The sequence below is a fragment of the Argopecten irradians genome, chromosome 12, assembly GCF_041381155.1.
Source record: "Argopecten irradians isolate NY chromosome 12, Ai_NY, whole genome shotgun sequence".
Taxonomy (NCBI): domain Eukaryota; kingdom Metazoa; phylum Mollusca; class Bivalvia; order Pectinida; family Pectinidae; genus Argopecten; species Argopecten irradians.
Genome location: NC_091145.1, coordinates 3,894,755 through 3,921,453, shown reverse-complemented (window position 1 = coordinate 3,921,453; position 26,699 = coordinate 3,894,755). Strand labels below are relative to the sequence as shown.

Below are 26,699 nucleotides of genomic sequence, written 5' to 3'. Positions count from 1 at the left end.
AACGAAAATTTAAGACATATCCTTTAAATATTCCGTCTTTAAAGCAAGTAATATACGTCGTGAAATTTAATAAACTTTACAATGGTGTTTCGCTTGACTCGATAAGACAAGTATTTGTTGAGAAAAACGGTTTTTATTCCCGGTTCATAGGCGTCTCGCGTGGTGTTTAGTAATGTAAAGAGACAGTCACGAATCCTTCTCACTTATAAATCCTTGCCTTTTACGATCATGCAATAGGGGCAGCAGGTACAATTCTAACGCCCTACCTGCAGGGCCAAGACAGAATAGATAAACAAATAAAACTAACATATGTTACGATGAAACAAAGGAAACTTACACAGTAATACTATTTATTTTTACAAGTTATATAAATAATCCTACATTGTGTGTCGTATGGTGTATCTTTAATAATAAATGACACCATTCACCGGCCACACATGAGTTGTCGTGCTCAAACCTTGAACGCGTCCGATGAGGTCAAGCAGGAACTTGTTATTGGAATTAGCCAATCAAATCTCTCGTTTCTCCGACGCTTTCGGCACAACACGCTACACATACGCCTGAGTTAGGCATAGGACCCATGTTGTTCCGTCCGGCCGGAATAAGGACGAAGAAATCGTAAATACCAAGCGAAGTTAGTACCGGAGCAGATTGGTAAATGTTTTAGTAATATGCTGTGATATCTATTGTTTAATTGGTGGAAGTTTTACTGCACGTATTACGTTTTGCTTCGGATTTAATGCGTGCTCGCACTGGCCTATGCAAGCAAACACGACCCGAACATGGACAATTTAAAACCTACATGATAACAAACCTGACCATTGACTGCATTTCCAGTTTAAATTCTTGCAAAGAATACATATAATTGTAATATTGCATACTTTCCTTCGTTTTGACTGTAGTATTGCTGAATCTTGGAAAATATTTGAGTAGGCCTAATATGGTCAGTTTGGACTAGGGGTTAATCGAGTAATATAAGTCGGTCACTGAAAGTGAATCGGCTCCTATTTCAAATTGATCAATAAATGATGAGACGCCAGGATGGCGGTTTCGGCGTTGATAATGATTGAACAAGGTTGCTAGGTCTACAATTAAAGGCTGAATGGTCCTATTATTAATAATATCCTTCCATGCAAGCTTAATGTTTTGTTTGTTTTTAATACGCTCAACAGGTGTTTGTTTTGCAACAAAACAACAAAAAAGGGGGTATTGTTTTGATTCAAATGCACTGAAGTCAAATACAGTTACACTGATCATAACTAATTGGAGGATTCAATTTATCACATTAATTGTACAAATCTATTCAGTAATTCTAAGTCTTACATAAACTGTACTCCCATAACATGAGAGTCGACTGGTCAGCCGTTTTTTTATCGGACGTTATTTTGCTGACTGTCGACTCTCATTTCCGAAGGCCTATTTCTTTGATGCAGCTTCCGACGTCAGATGAAGGCGGAAGGAAAAGTGCAATAATATCAATATTTCTTGCTCTAACAGTGATAACATTGATGTGTACTTACAGTTTAGGTATTAATTATCCCATTTATCTAGGAAACCCATAATTTGTGGCCTCATAAAATAGTATTTTAGCGGATTAGATATGACGAATCCCTTCCGTAACATTTTGACCTAGTTTTAAATATGGCTGCTGGTTACTACAAAAAACGGAACGTGAATTCAAGCGGGCAGAATGCAAGTAAAAGTAAAGGCAGATCAAACGTTTTGGGGACTTTGCAATTCGTTTTTTCTATTTACCGGGCGGATCGCTTTCATCATAAAGTTTTGTCTGGGTCATGAAAGTTTACGTTAGGAGATGTAAATATTTGTTTTAGATGAATTTTACGGCTGATTTTGTCAAAAAATTGTTGATTTATGAAAAAGAGGTAGGTATTTGACATTGATGACGATTTAATTATGATTTAAACGTTTTATATTGTCACAATCCAAACTTAAAAAATGTTACCCTCAGCATTGGGTAAATGGCCTATCGGAAGTTAGAGGTTAGACACGACGTAATGTTCCAAAAGTGTCTCGTCGTGCTATACCTCTAACATTGTTGGAGTAACATAAACTGTTGCTAATTCTCGAAAGAAACCACCCAAAAATTTATTATTATTAAAGGATATAGACCCACTACCTTAACAAAGTTGAAAAGTTTCTAAAAAAAACATTAAGAGCATAAGAAAATATATATCGATGGCCTAAGATCAGGTTTCAACACCAAACAAATGCAAAATTTCCAGCATAATATATGATAGCCATTGAGATTCATTTCGCTGTTATGTACGTCTGCTAGAACAGTGATAGTAATTACCACTCAGTATTTAGGACGACAACAGGATACATAGGATGATCGGCATTATGAAAATTAACATTTTATTTATATGAATTAATTATCCAGAAGGTGATGATAAGTGTTGTGTTAATGGTAAGTTAATAACTTTTGCGACTCTTCAAAATTATCGGTCTTGGCTCGCATTCCCATTTTGATAATTAAAAGCTGTTTCGGAAAGGTAGTGGGCCTTTAATTGATCATATAATCTTCTTAGAATTACCATCCACAGAACTAATCCTAACTGTAGACAAAATGATTGTTGAGTTTTCAAGGCAATTGACACTTTTGTCAAGACAACACATGATACAAACACAGTCAAATAATATAGAATTAATAATAGAAAATACAAGACAAAGTAAACAAATGATAATAATATAAAAACGTAAGAAACCATTCAGTAAGCAAAGGCAACTCATAGCCAAGGGTCAAATCTAATGAGGATTTGATATGATCTTAAAAGATGGTATAAATGAAGCCGCTGAAACTAGACTAGAATACAAGGTGTTTGAAAATTCTTCCAATCTTGCATGAATAATTTGGAAAAAAGAAGAATCTATTAGATTTATGAATGAATGAGAACAATTGAAGTCAAGATTCCAAATGGAAATTCATGTTAACATTATTAAAGTGAAAATGTGAAGATCATAACATTCATATTCATGAAATACTCGAGTTAAAAGGTGAATAATTATAGTGAAACAACTTTAAAATTTTAAAATACGAGTGTATAAGTAAAAGTGTTTTATATTTTTTTAGAGTTGCAAAAGTTATTAGCTTAAATTGTGGTTAATTCCGTCATTGAATATTACAGAGTTAGCTCCCTTGCGGGTAGGTATCCATTGTAAAGTCATTATTTTGTGGGCACAGTTTAGGTCATCTTCTCAGAAAAATATGACATTAGGCTCGCAAACACACCGGATGACATCATAATCAATATCAACCAATTTTTGAATAGAAAGAAAATGTGAACTTTCATAACGTGGATTGCAGTGTTTTTCCTGCCTATATATTTGGGGCCGAAATAAGGACCCATTCCCAATTGTATTTCTTGTTATTTTTTCCCAAATCTATGTCTAAATTTCCCAAATCAGTGAGTTGACGCCTATTTTGTGTGACGAAACAAAAAAAATCTGGAAATCCCAAGTCTGAACATCGTATTTTAGTATACATTCTTACACTTGATTCTTAGAGAAGGATAATTGTTTATTTCTACCTTTTCCAAAATTTCCATAAACAACATTAAAGATTTTCATTTCATACTTTTATCACACAATATTTCCCAATTTTCACCAGGTGGCAATTTCCCAAAATGCCCAGGAAAAACACTGGATTGTCAGATAATGTCTTATTTCCAGGCATTGTGCTTATCGCCTCAAAATAGTTAACAATCACTGCACCACATGGCTAAACATCAAAATAAATCTCCCTAATTAACATGTATAGTATATATTTACACCATGAATCTTGCATTTGTTTAGTTTTGTCGGTTTATCTTCTAAAGGGTAAAAGCCATGAATATTTATATTTTGACATTATTATTAAACTTTAAATTTTTTGTTTTGGAAACATAGTGGACCTTTAACATAGAAAAATTAATTAAACTCTGCCTGTAAATTGTTAAAAAAAAATTATGTAATAAAAACAATGAAATAAAATTTGTATTTACCTTTTAATTTTCGCAGAAGCATGCCTGGTGTGAAGCGGAAAGCTTCCTCTGTTCCTGGGGAGAAGCTCCCAGCTAAACTAAAGAAGCAGTCGACAAGTGTAACCGTGGACCGGGCCATACCCACACAAGCAAAGAAATTAACCAAGAAAACCACTTTGAGTAGCCTGTCAAAAGTAGCAGAAGAAAATCCAAATAAGAAGATCGCAGCAGAGAAAAAAGAAGCCAAGCCAATGCCTGCATTACCCAGATTTCCAACCTTAGTACCAACAAATCCAGCTGGTACATCAGGGTCAGATTTTGTGTTCAATGTTTCTCCAACTTCTAGTTCCAAACAAGGATCAAGTTCATCCTCTAAGTCCGCCGAAGTGCCTGGGCTGAGAAAAGAACCTACAGCGTTAATAAAGACTGGTGATATATCTGGGAACAAAGCTTCTGACATTGAAAAGAGTGTTCTGAGGTTATCGTCCGGTTCCTACGTAGGCCGAATCATGAACAACGACGATCAAATGCTACCTACCCTTGAATCCCTGGCTGTTTATGAACAAAAACAGAAAAGTGAGAAAACATCCGATGCCCCATTTACATGGGACATGACAGATACAGATAACTCCCCAGTGCGCAAATCCGTTTATGATGTTAGTGCCGTTTTGAACTTACTAGATCAGGAGAACTCTCCAACGAAATGCAGCATAGGGGGCAGCACTAGTGACAATGATAGTGAAGCGCCACCTGTGTTGCAGGCTGAGGTGTATGATTCTGCAGCCTCCGAAGATTTTGATGATGATGCTGCTGTTCCTACTCTCACGTGTATAGGCACTCCTTCAAAATCTCCTGGCAAATCTCCGCGTAAAATGACCGGAGGACCAAGAGAAATTGTGTTCTCATTCGATACTACAGGCTCCATGTATAATTACATGGAAGAGGCAAGTTACAAGATGCGTGAACTTATGAATAGAGTCCAAGAGGACATGCCAGGAATTCGTCTGGCATTTGTTGCTCATGGCGACTACTATGACTTAGCAAATGATAGGTATCTTATCAAATGGATAGACTTTGGTGCAAGTGTAGATGAAGTGGATACATTCTTTGAAAACCTTCCCATCACTCACGGCGGTGATGCAGACGAATGTTACGAACTAGTCCTAAGAAAAGTGTGGGAGTCCTTGTCATGGACACCAGGTAGTCAGCGCAGTCTTGTTATGATCGGCGATTCCGATCCACATGAGCCAGGATACACGTTCAATGATTTCATCAACGACATTGACTGGAGAGAGGAGACGAAACATCTTAATGAGATGGTATGAATATGAGAAATTCATTTTGAAAAATATATCATAGAAATGTATCAAATAGCATTCAACAAACATTCTAGAACTAAGCAAGAGAGTTCATGAAGTTCGAGTCATAGAATTAATAAATAATCTGCATTTTTTAATGAAAACAAGATTTCTAATGTTTCCAATAATGGTTGGACAAAAAATTTTTTTACAGAAAAAAAAAATCTTTAGTTCTTTTCGTCATTGCAGTCACTCACAGTCTTAAAATATAAATTCAGAATAAAAATATTGAACACATCAGTGATTGAAATCCCTCCATGCATGTTGCTCTGAAATTGTAAATAGTTTCAGTAAAAGTTGTTTATGTGAGGAAACTAAATAGATGTTTCTGTTTTTGACACAGGGAGTGAGGATTTACGCTCTACAGGTTGGCTACACTTCCAACTTCTACAAGCAGATATCACAGATGACGGGGGGCGCTCACCTGCGAATCGAGAACACAGAATTCACCTACGACACACTCATATCCATCTGTTTACGGGAAGGAGGTCTCCGCCATCTTAAGGTACATAATGATAGCAATTCTGTAATTCCACATTAGAGTTATCTGCCATTGCAGGTAGTTATTGATTTTGACATAGTGATTGTGTGAGCAGAACTTGTTGCATTTACTCTAAAATTTATATTATGTTATGAATGCAAACAAATAATATTACAATCAATATCTTTCTGCAAGGGCAGATAAGTCTGTAATATGCAAATACAGAACACACTTAGGAGAGGGGGAGCAAGGTTGCATCTTTGCTGTCCTTGTATGCTTGTCACTGGTAACTTTGGATCAAAAAACACCTTAGCCAAAGTTGCTGAAGCCTTTCGTTTTTCTTTTGCAAAAAAAAAATTGTTTTTAGCAGAACGCACCTATAATCCAATAATATTAGATCTCGATATTGAGAAACTTCTGATGTGCAATACCAAGATCTAATGCCCGACCCCTATATGAGTCTTTGCAACTTACGCCCTCGAATTAGAGCGGAACTTTGACGCTTAATTACGAAGTGAAAAACTTCCCAGAATGTCAAAAAACATGTATAGCGTGAATCAGAAGCTATCCATGAACACATCCTGGTATAAGAATAGGTATGACATAACATTAATCTACAGAATAATCACACATTTAAGAGCTGACCCATAGCAATTATGTGCATCGCTGCTCTGTCTAGGTTAATTCCTATTCAAATTTTCGTCACTTCCGGTTTATCAAATTATAGTACGGTGTATCAAGTGGAAAGATAATATTAATAATGGTTACCAAGGTAGTTTATATGCAGGGAAACAAGTATTTTTTATCAGTTCTGATTGATTCTGGAAATATTTAAATAAATTAATGCATTTTAGTCGAAATACTGCAAGATATTTTATAGATAATGATACTTTTATATAAATTTACTTTCTGTCACCATTCCGTAATTTGTAATAACTGAGTAAAAATGGCGACCGGATAGACTTACAAATAGTGGTGGGGGTAAAGAAATGTCTAAATTCGGTATAAAAGTGCAATAGTGACGTTTTGAATTTTGGATTTAACATGATTTGGGATAATTCTTTCAGGATATGAAAGGTTAGTGTAAACAAAACTTGAAATTTTGAATTTATATTGAGCCCATTTCTGCGCCGTGTGAATCGTGCCTCGATTGTTAGAGGTTAGACACGACGTAATGATCAAAAGTGCCTCTAACATTGTTGGAGTAAACGCACCTAGTGCCTAACAAAGCCATTTTTTGGTCCTTTGAAAATTACTAAAAATATAAATGATGTCTACAAAAGCGCATTGGGCTAAATTTGAAATGCTTGTAATTGCTAAAAGTAAACTAAAAAAAAAAGACGTTAAATTGGAATGACAATTTTTTGGCACTTAAATTCCATCTAGAATCATATGGATTTGATAGCTCGGTTAATTAGAATGAACTAAAAAAATAAAAAAATAAACATATTTTTCTTAAAGGTAGGTTTCGCCCAATGAAATATAATGACTACGAAATTGAAATTTATCCTATACATAGATATAATCTTCAGATCATTTTCAATTAATGCATACAGCGAACAATATGGGTGGTCAGTTGCCTAGCTTGACCAGGAAAATACTCCTCTCTAAAAATAGAGTGAAGTCAAGCTTTACATAGAACATGACGTATTTTTTTCCAAAACGAGGCCGCAGCAACAAACGGAAGCGTGCAACAAAATGTCAGATAGAAGTGACAGTCTTGCCACGGCATGTTTAGTTAAAAAACAACAACAACAAATCGAAGTGCGAGGGACTGTTTATACATATCATATAATCTAAAACATTTCATGTTACTTACACACGCTCGCTAATTTTGTACACCAAATATACATGTAGTTAGTCTGCGGCTGTTTGTGCGCTGGCATATGTGTTGAAATTTAACTCACCACGTGCAATGCCGTTACACGAGTCCCAACAGATCCCGGCAAGTTCCGCTTGAGATGTGGCTTCTGTTTCTTCTATTGCTACATGCCATCTCTGAATTTAATTCCCTATATATATCCTAGGGTGCTACCGAATCCATTATAATTTCCTCCACTTTGTTGCCGATTCAGATATATTTTTTTCATCGCACACACTTTCGTTCAGCCATTTTGTTTACTTTTAGTGCGTGACAATGCGCATGCATGTAGTTAGTCAACACAATCCATCGCAGCTTCATTTGCATATTATTTTGTCTGACGGACACCGTAATAAATCAAGGATTTCCTTCAATTTTGTATTCAAGACGCATTTGTTCAATCTCAAACACATAAAGAAATTAAATTGAGATATTTTAACATGTTTTTTCATCTTTTCTTCCGCTTATCGCATTTCACCAAAAAATATTTAAAAAAATAAACATATTTTTCTTAAGTAAATAAATGGCTTAGCAAAAAAATGCTAAAATGATTATTTTTATTTTAGCAAATAGTGTCTACCATTAGCAAAATGCCCAAAATGCTATCGCTAGAGTGAGCACTGCACAGCTTGTAATTCATTAGAATGCATGTAAAAGATGGTAAATTTACATATAAATTAATGTGTATTTTGATATACAAATTTATTTGGAAAGCAAAGACAGAAATTTTCTAAAGTTATTGTCTATTCTCTTTACTTGGAATTCCCTTGGCTAACTACAACTTCTGTAAGATTACCCTATTTTCATGAATAGCTTAATATGACTTTGTAATTACAGGGATATGAGCATGAGGTGCGATCAGCTGCCAAGAAGTCTGGGAACAACGGTGGAACACTCGACTTGGAACTGGAACGCCTCTTTAGTTCTCTGAAAAATATTGCTGACAACAAATCCCTCAAACAAAGAGAGAGGGAAAACAAACTAAAGGCTCGCATCCTAGAAATGTCAACAGATCCAAAAACAGTAGCGGTCATTAAACGACCCTCTGAAGATAAGGCTAGTGCATTGGATGTAAAGAAACCAAAAGCGATGTCCAAGTCCACGACTAAAACATCAGAGAAATCCAAGGCGTTGGAAAGTAGCAGTCCACAAAAATTAACGAAGATCAAAGATAAGGGAAATGATAAGAGTAAAACAAAGGTATCGATCGAAAAGGTGAAGAAAGGAGCAAAAGCGGCAGCTGCTAGTCCAAGAGGAAGACCCAGGAAAGAGGAGAAGAAAGTGGCAAAATCAGTAAAGAACGCCACAACTCCAAAGGATCAAAAGGCTGCTAGGCCAAGAGGAAGACCTAGAAAAGACGAAACAGAGAAGAATGTAGCCAAATCGGTAAAGAAAGACACAATTTCAAGGGATCAAAAGGCTGCTAGGCCAAGAGGAAGACCCAGGAAAGCGGAATCAGAGAAAAATTTATGTAAATTGGTAAAGAAAGATACTTCAAAATCACAGGGCAGTTCACCAAAACCTACACCAACATCCAAAAAGGTAGGCAGGCCTGTTATGAGTAAAGGTAAGGCTAATAATAATCCTGACGGCACACCTAGAAAACGTGGAAGGCCTTCCAAGTCAGTCGAAACAAGTAAAACTGAGAAGCCAACAAAAGCGAAAAAGGAGGAGAAAGCAACAACCACAAAGAAAAAAGAAGAAACAACTATAAAATCTCCTAGTTCTGTTGTTCAGAGAATTGTGGCAGCAAAATTGAAGCGTTTAAAGAAAAATTCTAATTCCAAAGTAAAGCTTGAGAAAAAACTCAAAACTGCTGTGAAAGCAAAAGACACCAAGACTAAAATCAAGTCAAAAGTTGAAATGAAAAATGTTTCATCCAAGTCCAAGACTGTCGCTAAGAAAACTCCAAAGTCAACTAAGGACAGTGGTAAAAGTGTGTTGGCCAAACTTAGTTTGAAAAAGAAAGAAGGAAAAGCCAAGATTGCAAAGTTAAAGTCAAAACTGCAGGATAAAAAGAAAGCTGCACAGAAAGCATCGTCAAAAAAGGCTGAAAAAGCTACTAAAGCTAAAAAGCCAACAACAAAAGAAAAGAAAAGTAATCAGCCTAAAGGAAAAATGGGAAAGCCATCAAGTGTTCAACAAAGAGAGAAAAAGGTTTTGAAAAAGACAGCTAAGAAGGAAACAAAACCTGCTAAAACTTCACCGACAAAGGCCAAGACAGCAAAGAAACCAACAACTGTAGTGAAGAAACCGGCAAAGAGCAGTCCAGCTCCAAAGTCTCTTGCCAAGTCGGCTCAGGTGAGTGTGGAATTCTGTAAAACTACCAGCAAGCTGTTGCTGTTTTTATTGAAAATGCTCAGCAACTATTTGTGGAAACAAACTTCTGGTGAATGAATTTCAAAGGTATGAAAATGTTGAAATTGCATATTGTTTGTCCCTCACAGAGAGATACTGGTTATCAGTTTAATTTTGAACATAGTGGTTATGTGCAAAGGCATTGAGCTAATGAACGTTAAAACGTCGCTACTATATAATATATGTATATAAACTGCAGGCTCAAGACCTATATAAACGTAAAAAGGTGAACGACAGAGTAATTCCTTCACAACAAAATTTATATGATATGTAGATGTGTGTTGGGTAAATATCTAAATATAGATATATCCTTTCTCTTGCAGAAAAGTAAATCAAGCAACACCGAGCAGAGAGAGAACATCAGTGGGTCAAAGTTCAGTACTGGCCCACTCAGCAATGTCAAATGGAGTCCATGGGTCGGAATCATCTCGCCAAAATCTAATGGATCTGATTGGTCAAAAGCAAGGAACTGGTGCGGCGGCCATTCAAACGAGGCACTCTATCGTGGAGAACAGACAACTCAGGCACTTTACGAGGCAGCAGTGGTGCCCCCTGGCAGCAACAATAAATATGTAGTGACTTACGTAGCGGGTCAGGGTGCGCCTGCTGTCCGTGTATGGGACTGTTTTAACGCCCCGCAAGTACGACAACAGGTTCAACGTGTCGTCAAAGACAAAGGTGCTATCTATGTGCGTCGTGGTGTTATCGCGGGGCGTGCAAAAGACAGCCTCATTAAAGCAGAGGAGTACATAAAGGAGAATTTTGATTATGCTTGGCGTGGTAGTCGTCGCACAACAGAAGTCAGGAAAGAAGGATTTGTGGTGGCGAAACCATAACCCAAAAGTCATGCTCAATTTGTGTATATGAGGATAGTAATCAAATGTATACAGTCAAATTGTGTTATCTTGATCTCTTTAAACTCATAACGTTACAAGCACATATACATTTAAGATATATATTATATATCCCATTTTATATGAGATCTAATGAGACTGGGTTTTGAAGTCTTCATTTTGGGAGCCTTTTGCTGTCATCTTAGAGGGGGAGGGGGGTCATAACATCGTAATTGTATTTTATCGGTGCCATAATTGCCATCCTCCCTAATTTAATGCAGCTTTTTTTATGCCATCTCCTGTAACCAGCGAATGAGCGTTACAATTTCAGAATTGATTGTTTATTTTCTTGCATGGCTATTGAAAAACTCCATGTAGGCCATTTTCACATTAATTAAGGTTCACCATTGAAATAAATATAGCCAGGGACATGTATATGCAATCATATTTCATGAACAAATTCACTGGATTAGAGATCTAGATTTGTGATACCTGCATAGGGTTATGTGTCCTTTTACATTTCCCTGTAGATTTTAAGATAACAAGGTTTGACTGTGCATTGCTATGTAACTGATCATAAAAGGTAAAAAATGATTGAGACTCTTATTAAAGTTAGTATGAATGGTTGATTGTTATAAAAAAAGAATTGTATATCTGGAAGGTTGATAGCTATTTAAGGGTGAAATGTCAATTCTTTTATTGAAAAAATTCTTTAGACAAGATATTTTTATTGAGAATCAATTTTTTTGTACAGATTAACTTCAAGCTTTAACAAGATTCAGTTTTTTCTCTGAAAAAAGAGAAGTTTTATTTAAACACTGTTTTAATTCCCTTATCTTGTTAATCATGTATACATGTCTTACGTTTTCAATATTTATTATTTCATTCATATTTCTATCACTGCAGAAATATATTGTGTACAAATGGAATCGAGAATCATATATCTTATAGGTATACATAAATATCTCATTATGTTGGTGATTTTTGCAGAAAAAGATTGTAATATTTTTTTTATGTGTATTCACTCCTTTCCTGTAAATTGTTCATACACTTTTTGTCGTGTTTTAATGTCAAAGTTTTATTTTTGTGAGAATCCAACTGCTGGTATCATATATACTTAAAGCAAATTTGATTCCTGACAATTTAAGAGAAGTGTTAAACTGCAAACATTTTAGATTATTACTAGGATAGCCATTTTATTTTAGGACATCTTGAATACCCCAGGGGTTTCTATCACTGGTTATATCCACCCATGTCATTGTAGAACTTTTTATAATTTTAGGAAAACAACCGACCATTCTTCTGAAGATTGAAAATGAGCAATGCCTACTTCAAATTTTATAGTCAATCCTTAATTTGGTGATTGGTTTTGTTAGATGTAAATCAAAGAACCAAAGTTCTTCAGTTTTGCTATAACAAAGTCAAGGTTTAATGATAGTGATAGTATGATAATCCATTGAGATTTCTAGACCGAATAGATATGTAAGGTCTGTTGTAAATTGATAATTTTAGATGGAAGATATTTAAATATATCGTGGTTTGTTATTGGTAGTTGTCTAAGTCTTGAAAATGAAACAAATGAATTTAACCGTGTATTACAATAGAGTTATAACGGTATTGATAGGATCTTTGAAGAGTTTCTCAGAATTATTTTGTTCTTTCCATAGATCTATAATTTTCTGTAGGTAGTGATTTGGAACAGAAATTTCAGGATTTTTTTTCTGCATAGAACCTGCGCCGCTTCAACAAGTCAAGGAATTTACCAAATTTGTAAATCTTCTCATCCATTTATTGAATAGAGGATATTTTTGTCTGTGTTCGTTGAACTACATCCAGGTATCTCAAAATAGTGTAAAAATTCCCAATTCATTAAAAAAAATATTGAGTAGCGCTACAAGGTCAGTATTCTTGGCATTTTTATCTGAAACCATTGTTCATTTACTTGTTTTTAATGATGAAAACCATTTCTCCATTTATTTATTTATATATTGATCATGATATAACACAAAATGTTGGTGCATCAATTAATTTATCATTTATATGAACCCACTAAAATCATATAATGCGCTATTCCAAAATACAATCGAACCTCATTATAAACTTAAACTAACATAATTGAAAACATCAATTACTATGTACATATTTTCAGTCCCGATTAAAATATTTACTTTATATTATTCAAAGTATAACTTAAAGACTCGGGATACCTGAAATTGCTTTTATGATCCAGTCAGTTTAGTTACAAAGTCTGATTGTGTATTTGTTTGTAGTGTTTCATTGAAAGAAAAGAATCTGTAGGCAAAGTTACATGAATCAAAGGCAGATACAAAAGATATTAAGAGGGTTTTAAATATATATCCTGCTGTTCTAAACAGGTCCATGAAATATATATTTATACTGAATTTTAAAATAGAAAATGTGTACGGTACATTGAATTTATTGATATTATTAAGTTTTATGTAAAATGAGTTTTGTTATCCACGTACAATGCATTGAATTTTCATATTTTAAACTTTTCAATTTCTGTTCGTTTACTTTGGATAATATTTCATAATTGTCTGGAGATGTTCGTTGTTAACAAAAGCTTTTATTTTGCTAAACATTTTTACGTCTGCATTCAATGACGGCTAGATAGGGTAGAAATTCACAGCTGAACATTTGGTCCATATAGCTAGTACATGTAATTAAATTTCTCGTAAGATGATATTTTTCACGATTTTATGAACAACTGTTATTTTGACAATTTAATTCATGTACTGTAATGAATGACTCTTGTTATTTTCAAGAGCGAAGGTGTGGAGAAATTGTGAAAATGTGACAAACATATGACTTGTATAGTTAGAACCATTTGAGTTCAGACCACGGAATGAATTTGCCATGAAAACGTTATTGGCAATAAAATGGGAGATTGAGTTGATGTGGAAAAAAATTTGGTTACTCTTTGAGTCTAATAGCAAAATTTTGGAACAGTTAAGATTCAATATCATTTTACATGTATGTTGTCAAAATTACGAAAATTTGACCTAAGTATTTGTCAAATTCTTAACTGGCCCAATTTCTGCCGTGAAATTGTTTTCTGTAGCACAAAACTAAATCCTGGTTTGGTTTTTGTTTGTGTATTTAATCCTGTTATAGACATTTCAGTGTATGTACTCTAGATTCGGATTGATATCGTATCATATATGTTAATATCATGAAATACTAGTTCTTTGTTGAAGAGTATGTTGAATATGTAATAATGTTGATATAAAACTGTGTACCGAGATGAAATGTCCAACTTAAATATAAATAAACACAGTGAGTATTGTACAAATGTTTTTGTTACTTATCTATGAAACATGTTTTACCTTGTCTCCGAAAACACTACAGTAAAACCTGTCCTAAAGACCACCTCTGTATAAAGACCACCTGCTTAATGAAAGCTTCCCCTGGGTCCCAAAACGACATGTTTTAAACACTAAAGAAAACCTGTATTTGACTATATAGAGTATATTTATAGCTTGCCTGGTCCAAATGACCAAAGTGATATGCCATACAGTGGCATCTGTCAAAAATTCAGAAAAATGATTTCTTGAAAACCACAAGTCAGAATTTAATCAAGGTTTTAATAACTGGCAACTCCATTATATTCAGAATTAAATAAATGGTAGGGCGGACTTCTTGGGGCCTGACTGACGGGCAGTGCTAAAACAGCTAAAAAAGGGCAAGGGGTAAATTTGGCCAACCATATCCAAAATCGTTTTAATTCGTACTGATAGTTCTAACGAAATTTCTGTAAAAATTAGAACAAGAGGTCCAGAGGGCCTGTATCCCTCACCTGGTTTATGTAATCACAAAACTGAGTACTCTCCAAGAAGTCATTTATATGGAAATAGCTAAATGAATGCTTTTGGTCCTAACCCGGGGGTCAGCACCACCAACTGTATAATTTTGAAACCCTAACCCATATGGAAGCTACCATTGCAATATGACTCAATTATGAGTGATATCCAATGCTTAGTTTCAGAGCAGTTTATATGGAAATAGCCAAATTGATACTTTTGGTCCAACCCCTCAGGACCCAGGGAACAACCAGACCATTTATATAATTTGGAGTCCCCACCCCATGAGAATGCTACCAGTCAAATTAGGTTAAAATTAAACCAGTGGTTAAGAAGAAGTGGATTGTTGCCGGATGGCTACAGACAACGCAGTATCACTTAAGCTCACCTTGGCATGAAGAGCTCAAAAAGTGTTTCTCCTTAAAATAGAAACCTCCCAAGGTGTACACCTAAGACCCTAGGGCCATGAAAATGTTTTTTTGACCTCTTTCAACCCCATCTCTTTAAGTACATGAGTAGAGTGTCAGTCAGAGTCACTTTCTCTGACTGCTTTCTCATACTGATAAATCCTACCAAGTTACTATAAGAATTGAATATGATGCACAACAGACAAAAGGCAATTAAAACAGTCACCTTCCACACAAGGCATTGTCTAAGGTGACCAAAACATACTAAAACAAAAATGAATTTACAATAAAAAAATACTCTTTATTTTTTCAATCATCGTTTGTGCATACCGTATTCTTTTATTCTGCCTTTAACATTGATGAAATATATTAACGTTGTCAAATTTTTCGAACTATTTTGAGATCATATTGGTGTCATTAAGCTCAGTAACTATTTAAATGAAATCCTCAGGTTCACAAAGAAAAAATAATGGATGACAGACTTAAATAATGCAATAATTCATCATAATTTTTCATTATGTACGAAATCTAAAAATGGATAGACAACCTGCATGTCAATATAAGGCCTTCAAAATTCTTCAAATCTAACAAAGTTCAAGACTGAAGAGGAGTAGTTGTGCATTTTTCAAACACAATTCAAAACCATAAAAGTAAAATATCTGAACCCAAAGTGGAAATTCAGGGTTTTTAGGTTCTTCTGTTTGATAATCCTTCCATTTATTTTTCATCTGGAGAAATCCTTTAATATCCCTTTTCAAAGAGCCATCTGGCAGATATATTAAAGTAGTTTTTGTTCATCTTCGATATATAATAAAATTGCACAAGTCAATAGTCAAATTCTGCATTAATGTCACCGACAAATTCACATATACTATCGTAGGATAGTTTTAGCACTTCGTCTCTGTCCTGTAGTAACTGTACAACAGCCATACAATTCGTCTTGTCACGTTTCATCAATTCTGCTAACTGGAAAAGATAGAAAATATCAAAGTTAAACTGGAAACAAACTAGAAAATGTGTTTGTAAACAAAATAAAAAATTTGATATTGATGTTGGCTTCTGGTCAATTTGAACTCTTGACTTTACTTTATGATGTTTCAACAAAACATTCAGTTTTAGTCTGGTCAGTGATTGTGACACTTTTAAAATTTTACGCGAAATCATTCTTTGTGTATAACATCATCATAATTTACGTATAATTCTTTCAGTCTATGCAAAAATAGCTTCAGTCTTCTAACCAATAGAAACGAGTATGACATATGAAATTAAATTATACATTGATACATAATTTGACATTGACCTTGGTCTTTCAGAAATACATTATGTACCATGGATATGTCAACAAGACTGTTTTGTGGTTTTTATGACTAGGAATAAAGATGAAAAGTGATTTTTTTTTGGTCATTTATTTGATAATGGCATCCTATAAGATATCTACAGCTTATAAACGTACCTGTCCTTTCCATTTGCCAGCTACCAACTGTACAAAGGATGGTTCTGATTTAGGGATCACAGTTTCCAACATTTCCTGAGAAAGGCCTGCAAGTATAGTGCACATCATTTAATTTACATGTATTTGAGAAGTACCTATCTATATTCCGTCTTTGCATATTACAGAGTTAGCTCCCTTGTGGGTAGGTATCGATTGTTACATCATTATTTTGTGAATGCATCACATCGTTTTTCCCGAAAAGTATGACGTTATGCTCTAAAACACATGACGTCACAATCACTACCTACCCACAAATGCAAATAACTCTGTAATATGCAAATTCAGAATATAAATACACTGTGTATAATTTCAAAATTGTGTTTGATAATTTGTGTTGGCTATTATGTATAGTCATTATGATTTAGTAGGGAAAAGCCTGGTAGAAGACAAATCCTCTTCATCTGGCAAAATTCGACAAACAATCAAAGTTTAATGGTAGGCCAAAGGTTTGACTAAAATGAAAATCTGATTGATATACAAGATATGCTGGGACCAATTTCACAAACATCCCTCAACTTTAAGGAATTACTGAACTTAAATTTCCTCATTAAAAAGCATTAGGGCTGTTCCAGCAAAACATATATGGCACCCAGGGAAGGCACTTTAAAAAATAGTATGTGCCATGGTGGGTTCAAAATAAAATCACTTCTGTGCCAGGGTGGCGGTTCAATAAATCCCTTCTGTGGGTGGGTCTATCTGAAGCATTTGTAACCTTTTGAAATAAAATGCTCAGTCATCCTGACTACAAAAATACAAAAATAAATATTGAAAAAAATGTTAATTTCTGACAATATTTAATGTGTTGTTCATCTTCAATACAAAACAATTATTATATTTTCTTAGTATTTTGATATAATAATGATAGACTATTTATCTAAAACATATTATATTCATTCAAACTTGACAATGGTACAAAGAAACAATAGATTAGTTTTGGCAAAATAACAGATCTTTATTTAAATTCACTGGTATTAGGTCGAGGAAAAAGTTGCAATTCACAAGCTTAAGTGTGAATGTTCAGATGTCTACTTTTGCATTATGCTTGCGAAACACTTCAGTATGTATAGAAGATTTTACGCTGGTTCTACAAGGATTGTACCCTTATACAAATTTAGTAGTAGATGCAGCATAACAAACAAAAGTTCACTGCACCATATACAGTGCAATTTTGTCCTAGGACTCTTTGGTGATGCTAGAAATCAAAATGTGTAAATCCAAATACTACAAATCGGAGTGAAATAAAAAATTAAATCGCTTCTATGCCATGGGTCTTGTTCACAAAAAAATAGACATGTGTGTGGGTCAACAAAATTGAAAATCACTTCTATCGGTGGGTCTCCCAATTTCAAAGTGCCTTCCCCCCCCCCCCCCTACCATATATGTTTTACTGGAACAGCCCTTACAAAAGTTAAGGGAAAAAATCTTAAATTAAAGAGCCTTCCTTAAAATCTGTAATGCTTTCCTATACAAACAGTTCAATTTAATGCAACATTAACAAACACCTTGTATCCTTGGTTAAATGATATGAATAAGTCAGCATTCAACATTTATTACAGGCCTTGTTGGTAACCTACCTTCCAGTACACTGCCATTGTCTGTCCTACAGACAATATTATCTGGACTAAGGACATCTATCACCTCAACCTGAAACACAAAAAACATGTCAAAGTCAAAATCGTGACAAAAAATATGAAAATAAATGTCTTTCATCAGCCTATGAATTGCCATTCGCTTATAATGACGTCATTATCATTATTGTCATGCCAGTGATCACGGAAGATGGCTGTTCAAATGGCTGTTCTGTCTTTGATGAAAATGAATTATGTATTCGTTATAAACACAAAATCTCATGGGAGTTCATCACAAAATTGTTATCAAATGTAAATATAAGCATTGAATGTGCTTCATGGAATTTGTCTGTCGAGTTGGCATTCATAATGGCTATGAATGCCAACAGAAAGACGTCCAATGCTTAAATGAATGATGATGAAAAGGAACATGATGAAACAGGTACTGTATTGAAGTCTATGTATAAATATAATGAAACATTAACCAAACTCTTGTATGGATCATTATATGACATTATTATATAATTGTATACACTTTACCTAGTATTTAGAAGAGTATTAAAGGCCTTTAGTTTTGAAGAAATTGTCTGAATTTATCTCCCCTTGGAATATGAGTAATTATACCACTTGTCTTTTGGGTATAAACAAGTAAACACTTCTAATACCTATTATTGATCTGACAATGAATGCTAGGGACCCAAATTATTTATAACAAGAGGTCCAGAGGGCCTGTATCGCTCACCTGGTTATTGTTATGCCAAGTAACGTTCTGAATACAGGATCATTATTCTTCTTTTCTGAAGAAATTTAAAGATTTACCTATAACTTCCAATTTCCAGGGGGGGTCAGAGCCAAAATTTATACAAACTCTGTTCCCTTTCCACAAATGATGTTTCATGCCATATTTGGTTACAACCATGCAGAACTCTATGACTAGTAGCCATTTAAAGGCTTTACTTCTATTTTCCCTATTGGGCCCCGCCCCTCCTGCCCCCGGGGGCTCAGCCAAAATTTATACAAACTCTGTTCCCCTTCCCCCAAGGATGTTTCTGGCCACATTTGCTTACTTTCCACACAGAACTCTATGACTAATAGCGATTTAAAGGAAATGTTGACGGAAGGACGACGGACGCCACACCATAATATAAGATCAAAATTCAAGAGTACTAACATCATATCTTTCAATTTGTATTGAAGAATTTCCCCTTTTTTTACTGATCATACCTTTGTATTGAAGTATTTGCCCTTTTTGTAATTATCGTCCACCATTCTGACCCTTAACTGAGGACTTATCCACATTGCTGCTGGAGATCTATGCTGACTGCCATTCTGACTTTGATGGTGTGACTTGGAACTGAAGTAAACATAAACACTTCAAAGTGATATGTGCACAACTGGTTGAAAATTTTCACTTTTTATTTTGGTGTAATTGATAACACAATTTTCATCAGATAAATACTGGATTTTTTCAAGAGTCTGTCAAAATGGCTGTTCATTATAGTGTATGTTTTATATTAATTCCATCTTTGTATATGACACACAGAGTTATTTACCCTTGTGGGTAAGTGTCAATTGTGATGTGATTAGTTAATACAGGTAGGCAAAATGTTGGGCTGTTTTCAATTACATGTATATGGTTTGACTGGTTGGACCTACTTGTCCGTTTATGAACTAAACATAGATCTGGTGATTTTATAATGTTTTCAAAGAAACCTTGTCAAAGCCCTCACAGGCCTGTACAATATAAAAAACTGCAGGTCTGTCAAAATTTATGCTTGAAATAATGACTATAACCAACATTCTAACCGATTTTCCAAATAAACGAAAACGGCCTTGATCTTTTTTAAATATGATTTTTTCGCTTACAAAAACATAAACAACAATCTATACCTACCCACAAGGGCACATAACTCTGTAGTATACAAAAATATCCAACGGCTACCTACCTCTCTTCTCTATGCTTTTTCTTTTTACTGTCTGAGTTATAATCCTGATCACGGGTTCTTTCCCGTTTCCGATGACTTTCCCCCTCATGTAGTCTTCCACTCCCTCGGTCTGTTTCATCTTCATCCCTTCCGTTCACTCTATCCTCCCTCTGTCTGTCCCTCCTTTCTTCATCCCTGTGATGATGTCGTTCTCTGTCTTTCCTATCTCTACCCTCGTCTTTATCACGTTTGTCCTTTTTGTGTTGATCAGATCTATGGTCCTCTGCTTTCTTCTCCTGGTCCTTCTTATATTTGTCTACTTTGCTCTTATCTTTTAAAACAATAGAAGATATCATGTAAATACTGTAACAAGACTTCTAAGATATATTGTTTATTCAGGATAATACACGATCCTGATTGTGGTTTGTTCAGATGATCAAGCAACATGCAAGGCAATAAAAAAGGTTATTTTGATCAAATTGTGTCAAAACCAAGTTTGTTAAAATGATCAAACATGTAGATCTTTCGCCCACGAGACCATATTTAAAAGGTTGAGGTACCTTGTTCTGATATACATTACATCCATCTACGTGTATAAGAATTATTACCACCAAGTTTCATTGAAATTTCACCAGTAGTTAAGGAGGAGTAGCCTATGGATCATTATATCTTTAGTCTAACAATTCAAGAATATCCTCCATATTAAATATACTGTACACCTGTTTAATAAGCTCTTATAACAATCAACCTTTTTAGTAAGCTCACTCATACCATTCAACTTGTTTAATAAGCTCTAGATCTCGTACCACTCCAATAAGCTCCTGTACATTATATTGTAGCCTTGGGAGAATTACTCACTGAGATATTTTGAGTACTTTGAGTATTCCTTTTTGTCGACAAGCTTTAAGGAGTACTGGCTGTGTGTGATCATAAGTCCACTGACCGCTAACTTGACCATGCAGCGGGCGTTGTCTTCGTCCAGTCCTTTAATCTGTGACACAAATGCATTCCAGGTAAGTGTTTTTGTCAGAAAATTTTCAAGTGCATAAGTAGATAAGTAATTTTCTAAGTGAGGATATTTTCCAGAGTAGATGAGACATTTGATTGGTGTCCAGAGAAAACTAATCCGTGAAATAAAAAGTATATTTACTCTTAAAACCATATCGCAAAATGTTAATTTGTTACAATTTTATATTCATTGTAAGTCAAAATCACTAGTTTTTCCACCCATAAGAATAAATGACATTACGGTAATATGGTATATACAGTTTTGTCTTATTTTTTTTTTTTTTTTTTGGGGGGGGGATTTTTGGCAATGTGAGAATTCTTTTTTCTTAAAACAATCATTTTAAAATTTAAACATTTTCAAAAACATGTGATGTGGGATTCACATTAAAACTCATTTATGAAGTTACATAAAAATTTGTATCTCGTAAGAAAAATAAAGCAGTATACATTATGTGCCTACCTCTCCGTAGCGGTCCTGGTGTGGCCCTTTCTGTATTATACAGTAGGCCCCAATCTTGAGTGTCAGTTCTTCATCTTTATCATCACATTTGTCGCCGCCTGCTTTAGAACTGTTCAACTTATCTGCCTGGCGTCTGTCTGCACCCAGTCCCAGGCCTTTAGGTCTGAGCTTAGCCTCAATTGGGGCAACAGCCCTGTAGACAAAAAAAAAAGTCATTAGCATTCATGATATGTACATTTTTGTAGAGACTAACTTTATTTCACCAGAAAACACTTTCTAGGACTTCCTAAACCCAAGTGATTAGAGTTCATTATTCTAAAGAGATCCCCAATTCACTAATTACTATTTTTTCGCATTTCCTATTGCCCGCGAGTCATTATGTAATGGACTGGGTCTATCATTAGCATCAAGGTACATCGATCCATAGGTCATTCAGCAAGTGTTCCAAGCAATGGTTACTTTGAACAAGTGACTATAACCAAAAATAATACTTTTTCAAACCCAGGTATCTTCTCCTGTTACAGAAATATGAATTTCCTTCAAGTCCTATTAATACTTACTCTTTCCCGTTTCCGATTCCCTGTCCGTCCTTCCATCCCATCCCCCTTAACATTGCCACCCCAAAGTGTTCTATGGGAACTTCTTCATAGTCAACGTCCACCTGAAAGTTAAAAGTTAGATTAACAAAATTTCATACTGACATATATAAAGAACTCTTAGTATGTTACACTTTATAAAAAATAACCAACATTTTGAGAATTTCAGTACTTATTATTTAATGCATTGGGTTTCATTTTCCCAAGGCACACAACAAAAATTGTTCTCATGATCTACGCTATTGTCGGAGACCCACGGTAAATTATACATTAGATTTATCATTTATTAAAAAGTGTAGCATAACTTAGTGCAATCACCCATGGGTCTCCACTTATGGTTTATGTAATGTGTAAAACTGACTTCATCTTTCATCTGAAAAGATATTTAGAAGATTAGAAACATAAAGTTTTACTCTATATCAGCTCTGTACAATAAAACAAACATGTTTACAAAAATTCATGGATATAACATAGTATTTTTCACTCACTCTCAAGTTTCCTTTAAGATGTTTGTTATATATGTGTACATAATAAATTATACTTATAACAAAGTAATTTTGTTTGTCCTCGGAGGTTCCTGTTTTATACTGCATTGCAACTCATAAATTTAAATCCATATATACATGTCTGAATGTGGCTTTTATTAATTTTAGGGATTATTTAATAATTTTAGTATTTAGTACCATAATAGTCTGGTAAGTCTCTAACTTGTATAATTTTTCAAAATTCTCTAACAGCCCAATTAAAAATTAATGCATACATAGTTCACCAGTCTAGAAGTTTTCTATGATAACAAGTTAAATCACAATGAGTTTGGACAAATGACATACCTCGTCTGGTCTTAAGGATACATCTAGTTTGTCATCAGTCTCGTACCCCTCAGGCACTTTGTTCTTCATTATCAAGGGTATAGATACGTTGGGGTCAATTTTCCCTCTCTCGTTCCAGTCAACATTTTGTTTGGCTGCATCTGCAAAAGAATGAATAGGCCATTTATTTCCTGTCATACCCTGGTATATATAGTCTTGTTCTAATAAGCTGTTTCAATTTATGATCTAAGGGAAGTAACTTCTCTTTGAGTCTGTCACTTTCCATTGATTTTTAATCCTTCATGATAGTTCAAAGGAAATAACTCTACTGAACCAATAAAAGTAGTTTGGTTTCCTCGACAAACAGTTCTACTTTCTGGGTATTTTTTTTTATCATATCTATATATAGTCTATATATGATTTCAGGACATAATGGGACAGTGGTCAGAGACTGACCGTGATGTGACGGTTTATTAAAGGACAGTAATGCAATCAGACTCTGTGTCTTTTTCATAAAATCAACAAAACCACTGCATCTTTAGAAGTCTCATAACGAAAAATGGTATACTTAGGATATATAGACTTGTATTGGATTGTTTGTAGCATCATATCCGGATTCCCTGGCACAGATTTCTCAAAACCAAATGCACTGAATTATGATATGAAGTCAAAACTTGAAGTTGCATCCTTATGTAACATATATTATGATTTATTTTTTTATTTAAGCGTATATTTGACTTGTTTCGAGAAATATTTCTCTAACATAAATATTCCTTTGATTTTATTTAGTTATTGATACATACATACCAGTATATGTAATATATCTAATGAAATCAATGTGGAAAGACATCTATACATACCTTCAATAAGTTCCTGGACGGCCTGATCAACTTCCATTCTATCATTGTTGTCCGGTCTACCTTCATCTTTCTCAGCTGGTTTTCGCCAATTATTTTTAGATATAAGGGGAATCACATACTCTTTCTGTTTAGTTTCTTTTGGCTTGGATGATCTGAAATAGATCAAAATGAAGTTGTCATTATATACAGCTTTACATTTCTTTTTTTAACAGCATATACATGTATAGTGAAATTAATTACTATATAAGTAAGCAATGGTGTCATCAGCAAATAGGTGTAAATGTACTGTCAAGTTTAGGCCTAAAGGAATATCATTGATATAGAAGAGAAGCAGAGATGGACTTATGACCGCATCCTTGATACTCCAGGTGGTTACTATCATTGTTGTTATATCCACCCTGGACTATCTCATAGTAAAATAAAGCAGTTCAGGAACAAAAGAACTCACAAATCGCAGCCCTGAAGATGGACAGGTAGTTTGATCCTTTGATGTACATCAAAAGAATGATTCTTTTGATGTTGAATAACGTACGGTACACTATGGTTGACTTAGCTGCAATGACGAAGCTCTGAACTATGGATGGAATATTTCTGACTGATGGCCTGCCAGGAACAGAGTGGAGGCAGGGTATGATTATTTGTTCTATGATTGACTGTGTTGCTATGAAGTGGAGTGTCAATCTCCCTGTAATATTCAAAGAAATCCCCTGAAAGCCTCGCCTGTGATTTGTCAGGTGTATATAACAACAGTGATACTAACATTAACCCATGGAGTATCTGTATCAAGGATGGATGGCCAAACCTTGAGAAACAGTGGGACACATAGTCAGACTTTACTTCATCAGGGCTAGACTTTTGGCCCTTCACCTTGACAGTCTGCTTCCTGCTGTTAAGAAAGTCTTTAATCCATGTGTTTAGCTTTCTGATTTACACCATATATTAACAAAATATAACTGCATTGTTGTTGTCTTTGTGTGTACATGTACCTTACAGGTATAATCGCAGATGCTTAAGGTTCTGACTGCAAAATAAAGATTATTCATTTATGTAAAAAAATTATACCCATCGTTAGATCTAGTACCTTAAGTTACTAAAATATAAAAATATTTTTTTTATATATATATATTTATCAATAAAAAAATCTTTGTCGTTTTATTTAATTTTGTTGTCTTATACGGTATAAAAACTATGACAACTCTTCTTGACATAGCATATAATTACGGTACTTTATTCGTACATGACATAACAGAGTACCTAGTAGACCAGTATGCTGTAGTGGAACTTTTCTGACATTGTCCGAAGCAAGCAAAAAGATAATTTCATACGTACCCTTTTACCTCCCGATCTTCGAGAGACGTAACAAAATCTGGTTGTTGGTCACTCGCCTTATCATTGTCTTCTTGTAGCTTGGATTTTTCTAATGTTTTTGTGTTAACCTTTTTAGAAAACCCGAATGAAAACGATTTTCTCTCTGCCATGATTAGATTCGTGTTTCAAACGAAGCTAACCGGATGCGTCAATATCGATCGTGACGTCTCGGGTTTCTTTATGCATTAGCGAGACGTTCCGATTAAGGTTGGGGGCTGTAGTGTATCCTGCACCGCGCCCGCGCCCAAAATCGGAACATGTTATCTTCTCAACGACAGCATACATTAAAACAGTGTTTTTGCACAACAATTATTAAGTGGTCATATTTTTGTGTGTAAGTTATGATGTATATGACAATATTTAAAATGTCATAAATCGTATGTCAATTATCAAGTATCCCAAACCCAACTCATTATGTAAAAAAAAGATGATTACTTATCACTTTAGTATTTCATCAGTGTTGTTTAATTGTCTGATTATTAATGTCTGTTTATTGCATCTTGTATTCACCACATGTTTGTTACGTGTATTTATCGATATATTTATTACTTTTCTCTGTTGAAGTTTCTTTATAATATGTTGTAAAGGGTGTATTCGGTGCCGAAGATTAGCTTGCTTTGATCAGAAACATATATACATGTATGTATATATGTTTCTGCTTTGATGTTTCGGGCAAAGGTATTTATATTCATATTCCCAAATATTTTATATCGATATATGAATAATAACTCTTCTCACAAAAGGAATCTTTCCATTTATAATTGGAAAAAAATCCAGTAGTCAAAGAGTGATCTGGAAGTAGAAAGGGCAAATCGTCTTATGACTCCGCGCTCATGATCAAACCCGATGCTTTACGGTTTCAGTATACAAACTGTCACAAATACATACACGATGTATATGTACCGGTATTTCTTTTATGAATTACAGCAACATCGTTAACTTGTAACGTTAAAATTAATTAGTTTGATGTTCGACACGAGTTTGCCCCTCTCACTTGCAAAGATTCGGGTGTTCACTGATTTTTTTTTTTTTTTTTGGCAGAGTCAACACGACCGAGTTCATATTTCCGTCTCCATACCTCTCCGTTCACCTCTCAGTCACGAGCAACCGAAGAAATTATCCTATCGCCATTAATTAAAGCACCCATTCAGCAAAATCTCCGTCGTCAGTACCTTCCTTAAGTAATTCATGACTATCAAACAGCAACCTGATACGCTTTTAAAATTGTCCTCCTCGCCTTGTGATAGCGTTTGTTGTTATAACACTACTCTAGGATATCCTAACAATATTGTGATATGTGGGATTTCTCCAATTAAGGAACTACAACAAATCAGGTGTTCGCTATCACTGGACAACCCGTCCAGTTAGAAAGAATGGTAAATATTCATGCTAGCAGTACTGAAGGAAACACAAATATATTGCGTTAATAATCTATTAAATGAAGGTCTCCCATGTACAATTGTATGCCATGTTACGTGTGCACATGTCAAGTGCGTGCGTGTGTCGGCCCCAGA

At 34.7% G+C, this 26,699-nt stretch overlaps 2 protein-coding genes across 2 annotated transcripts; one reads left to right on the top strand and one right to left on the bottom strand.

The window, feature by feature from the left end:
• The first annotated feature begins 526 nt into the window (after positions 1–526).
• Positions 527–14,184, top strand: LOC138336847 (uncharacterized). The gene is made up of 5 exons (XM_069286440.1): positions 527–654; positions 4,018–5,299; positions 5,682–5,843; positions 8,518–9,981; positions 10,362–14,184. Exons 2-5 carry the CDS (start codon positions 4,022–4,024, stop codon positions 10,872–10,874), a joined length of 3,417 nt encoding a protein of 1,138 aa, XP_069142541.1. The 5' UTR covers positions 527–654; positions 4,018–4,021; the 3' UTR covers positions 10,875–14,184.
• A 1,195-nt stretch (positions 14,185–15,379) lies between these two features.
• Positions 15,380–25,351, bottom strand: LOC138336846 (G-patch domain and KOW motifs-containing protein-like). The gene is made up of 11 exons (XM_069286438.1): positions 25,147–25,351; positions 23,818–23,969; positions 22,979–23,118; positions 22,113–22,213; positions 21,553–21,745; positions 20,943–21,075; positions 20,106–20,415; positions 19,384–19,513; positions 18,166–18,235; positions 16,553–16,638; positions 15,380–16,065 (listed from the first exon to the last, which is right to left on the bottom strand). Exons 1-11 carry the CDS (start codon positions 25,293–25,295, stop codon positions 15,925–15,927), a joined length of 1,605 nt encoding a protein of 534 aa, XP_069142539.1. The 5' UTR covers positions 25,296–25,351; the 3' UTR covers positions 15,380–15,924.
• Between the last annotated feature and the right edge of the window lie 1,348 nt (positions 25,352–26,699).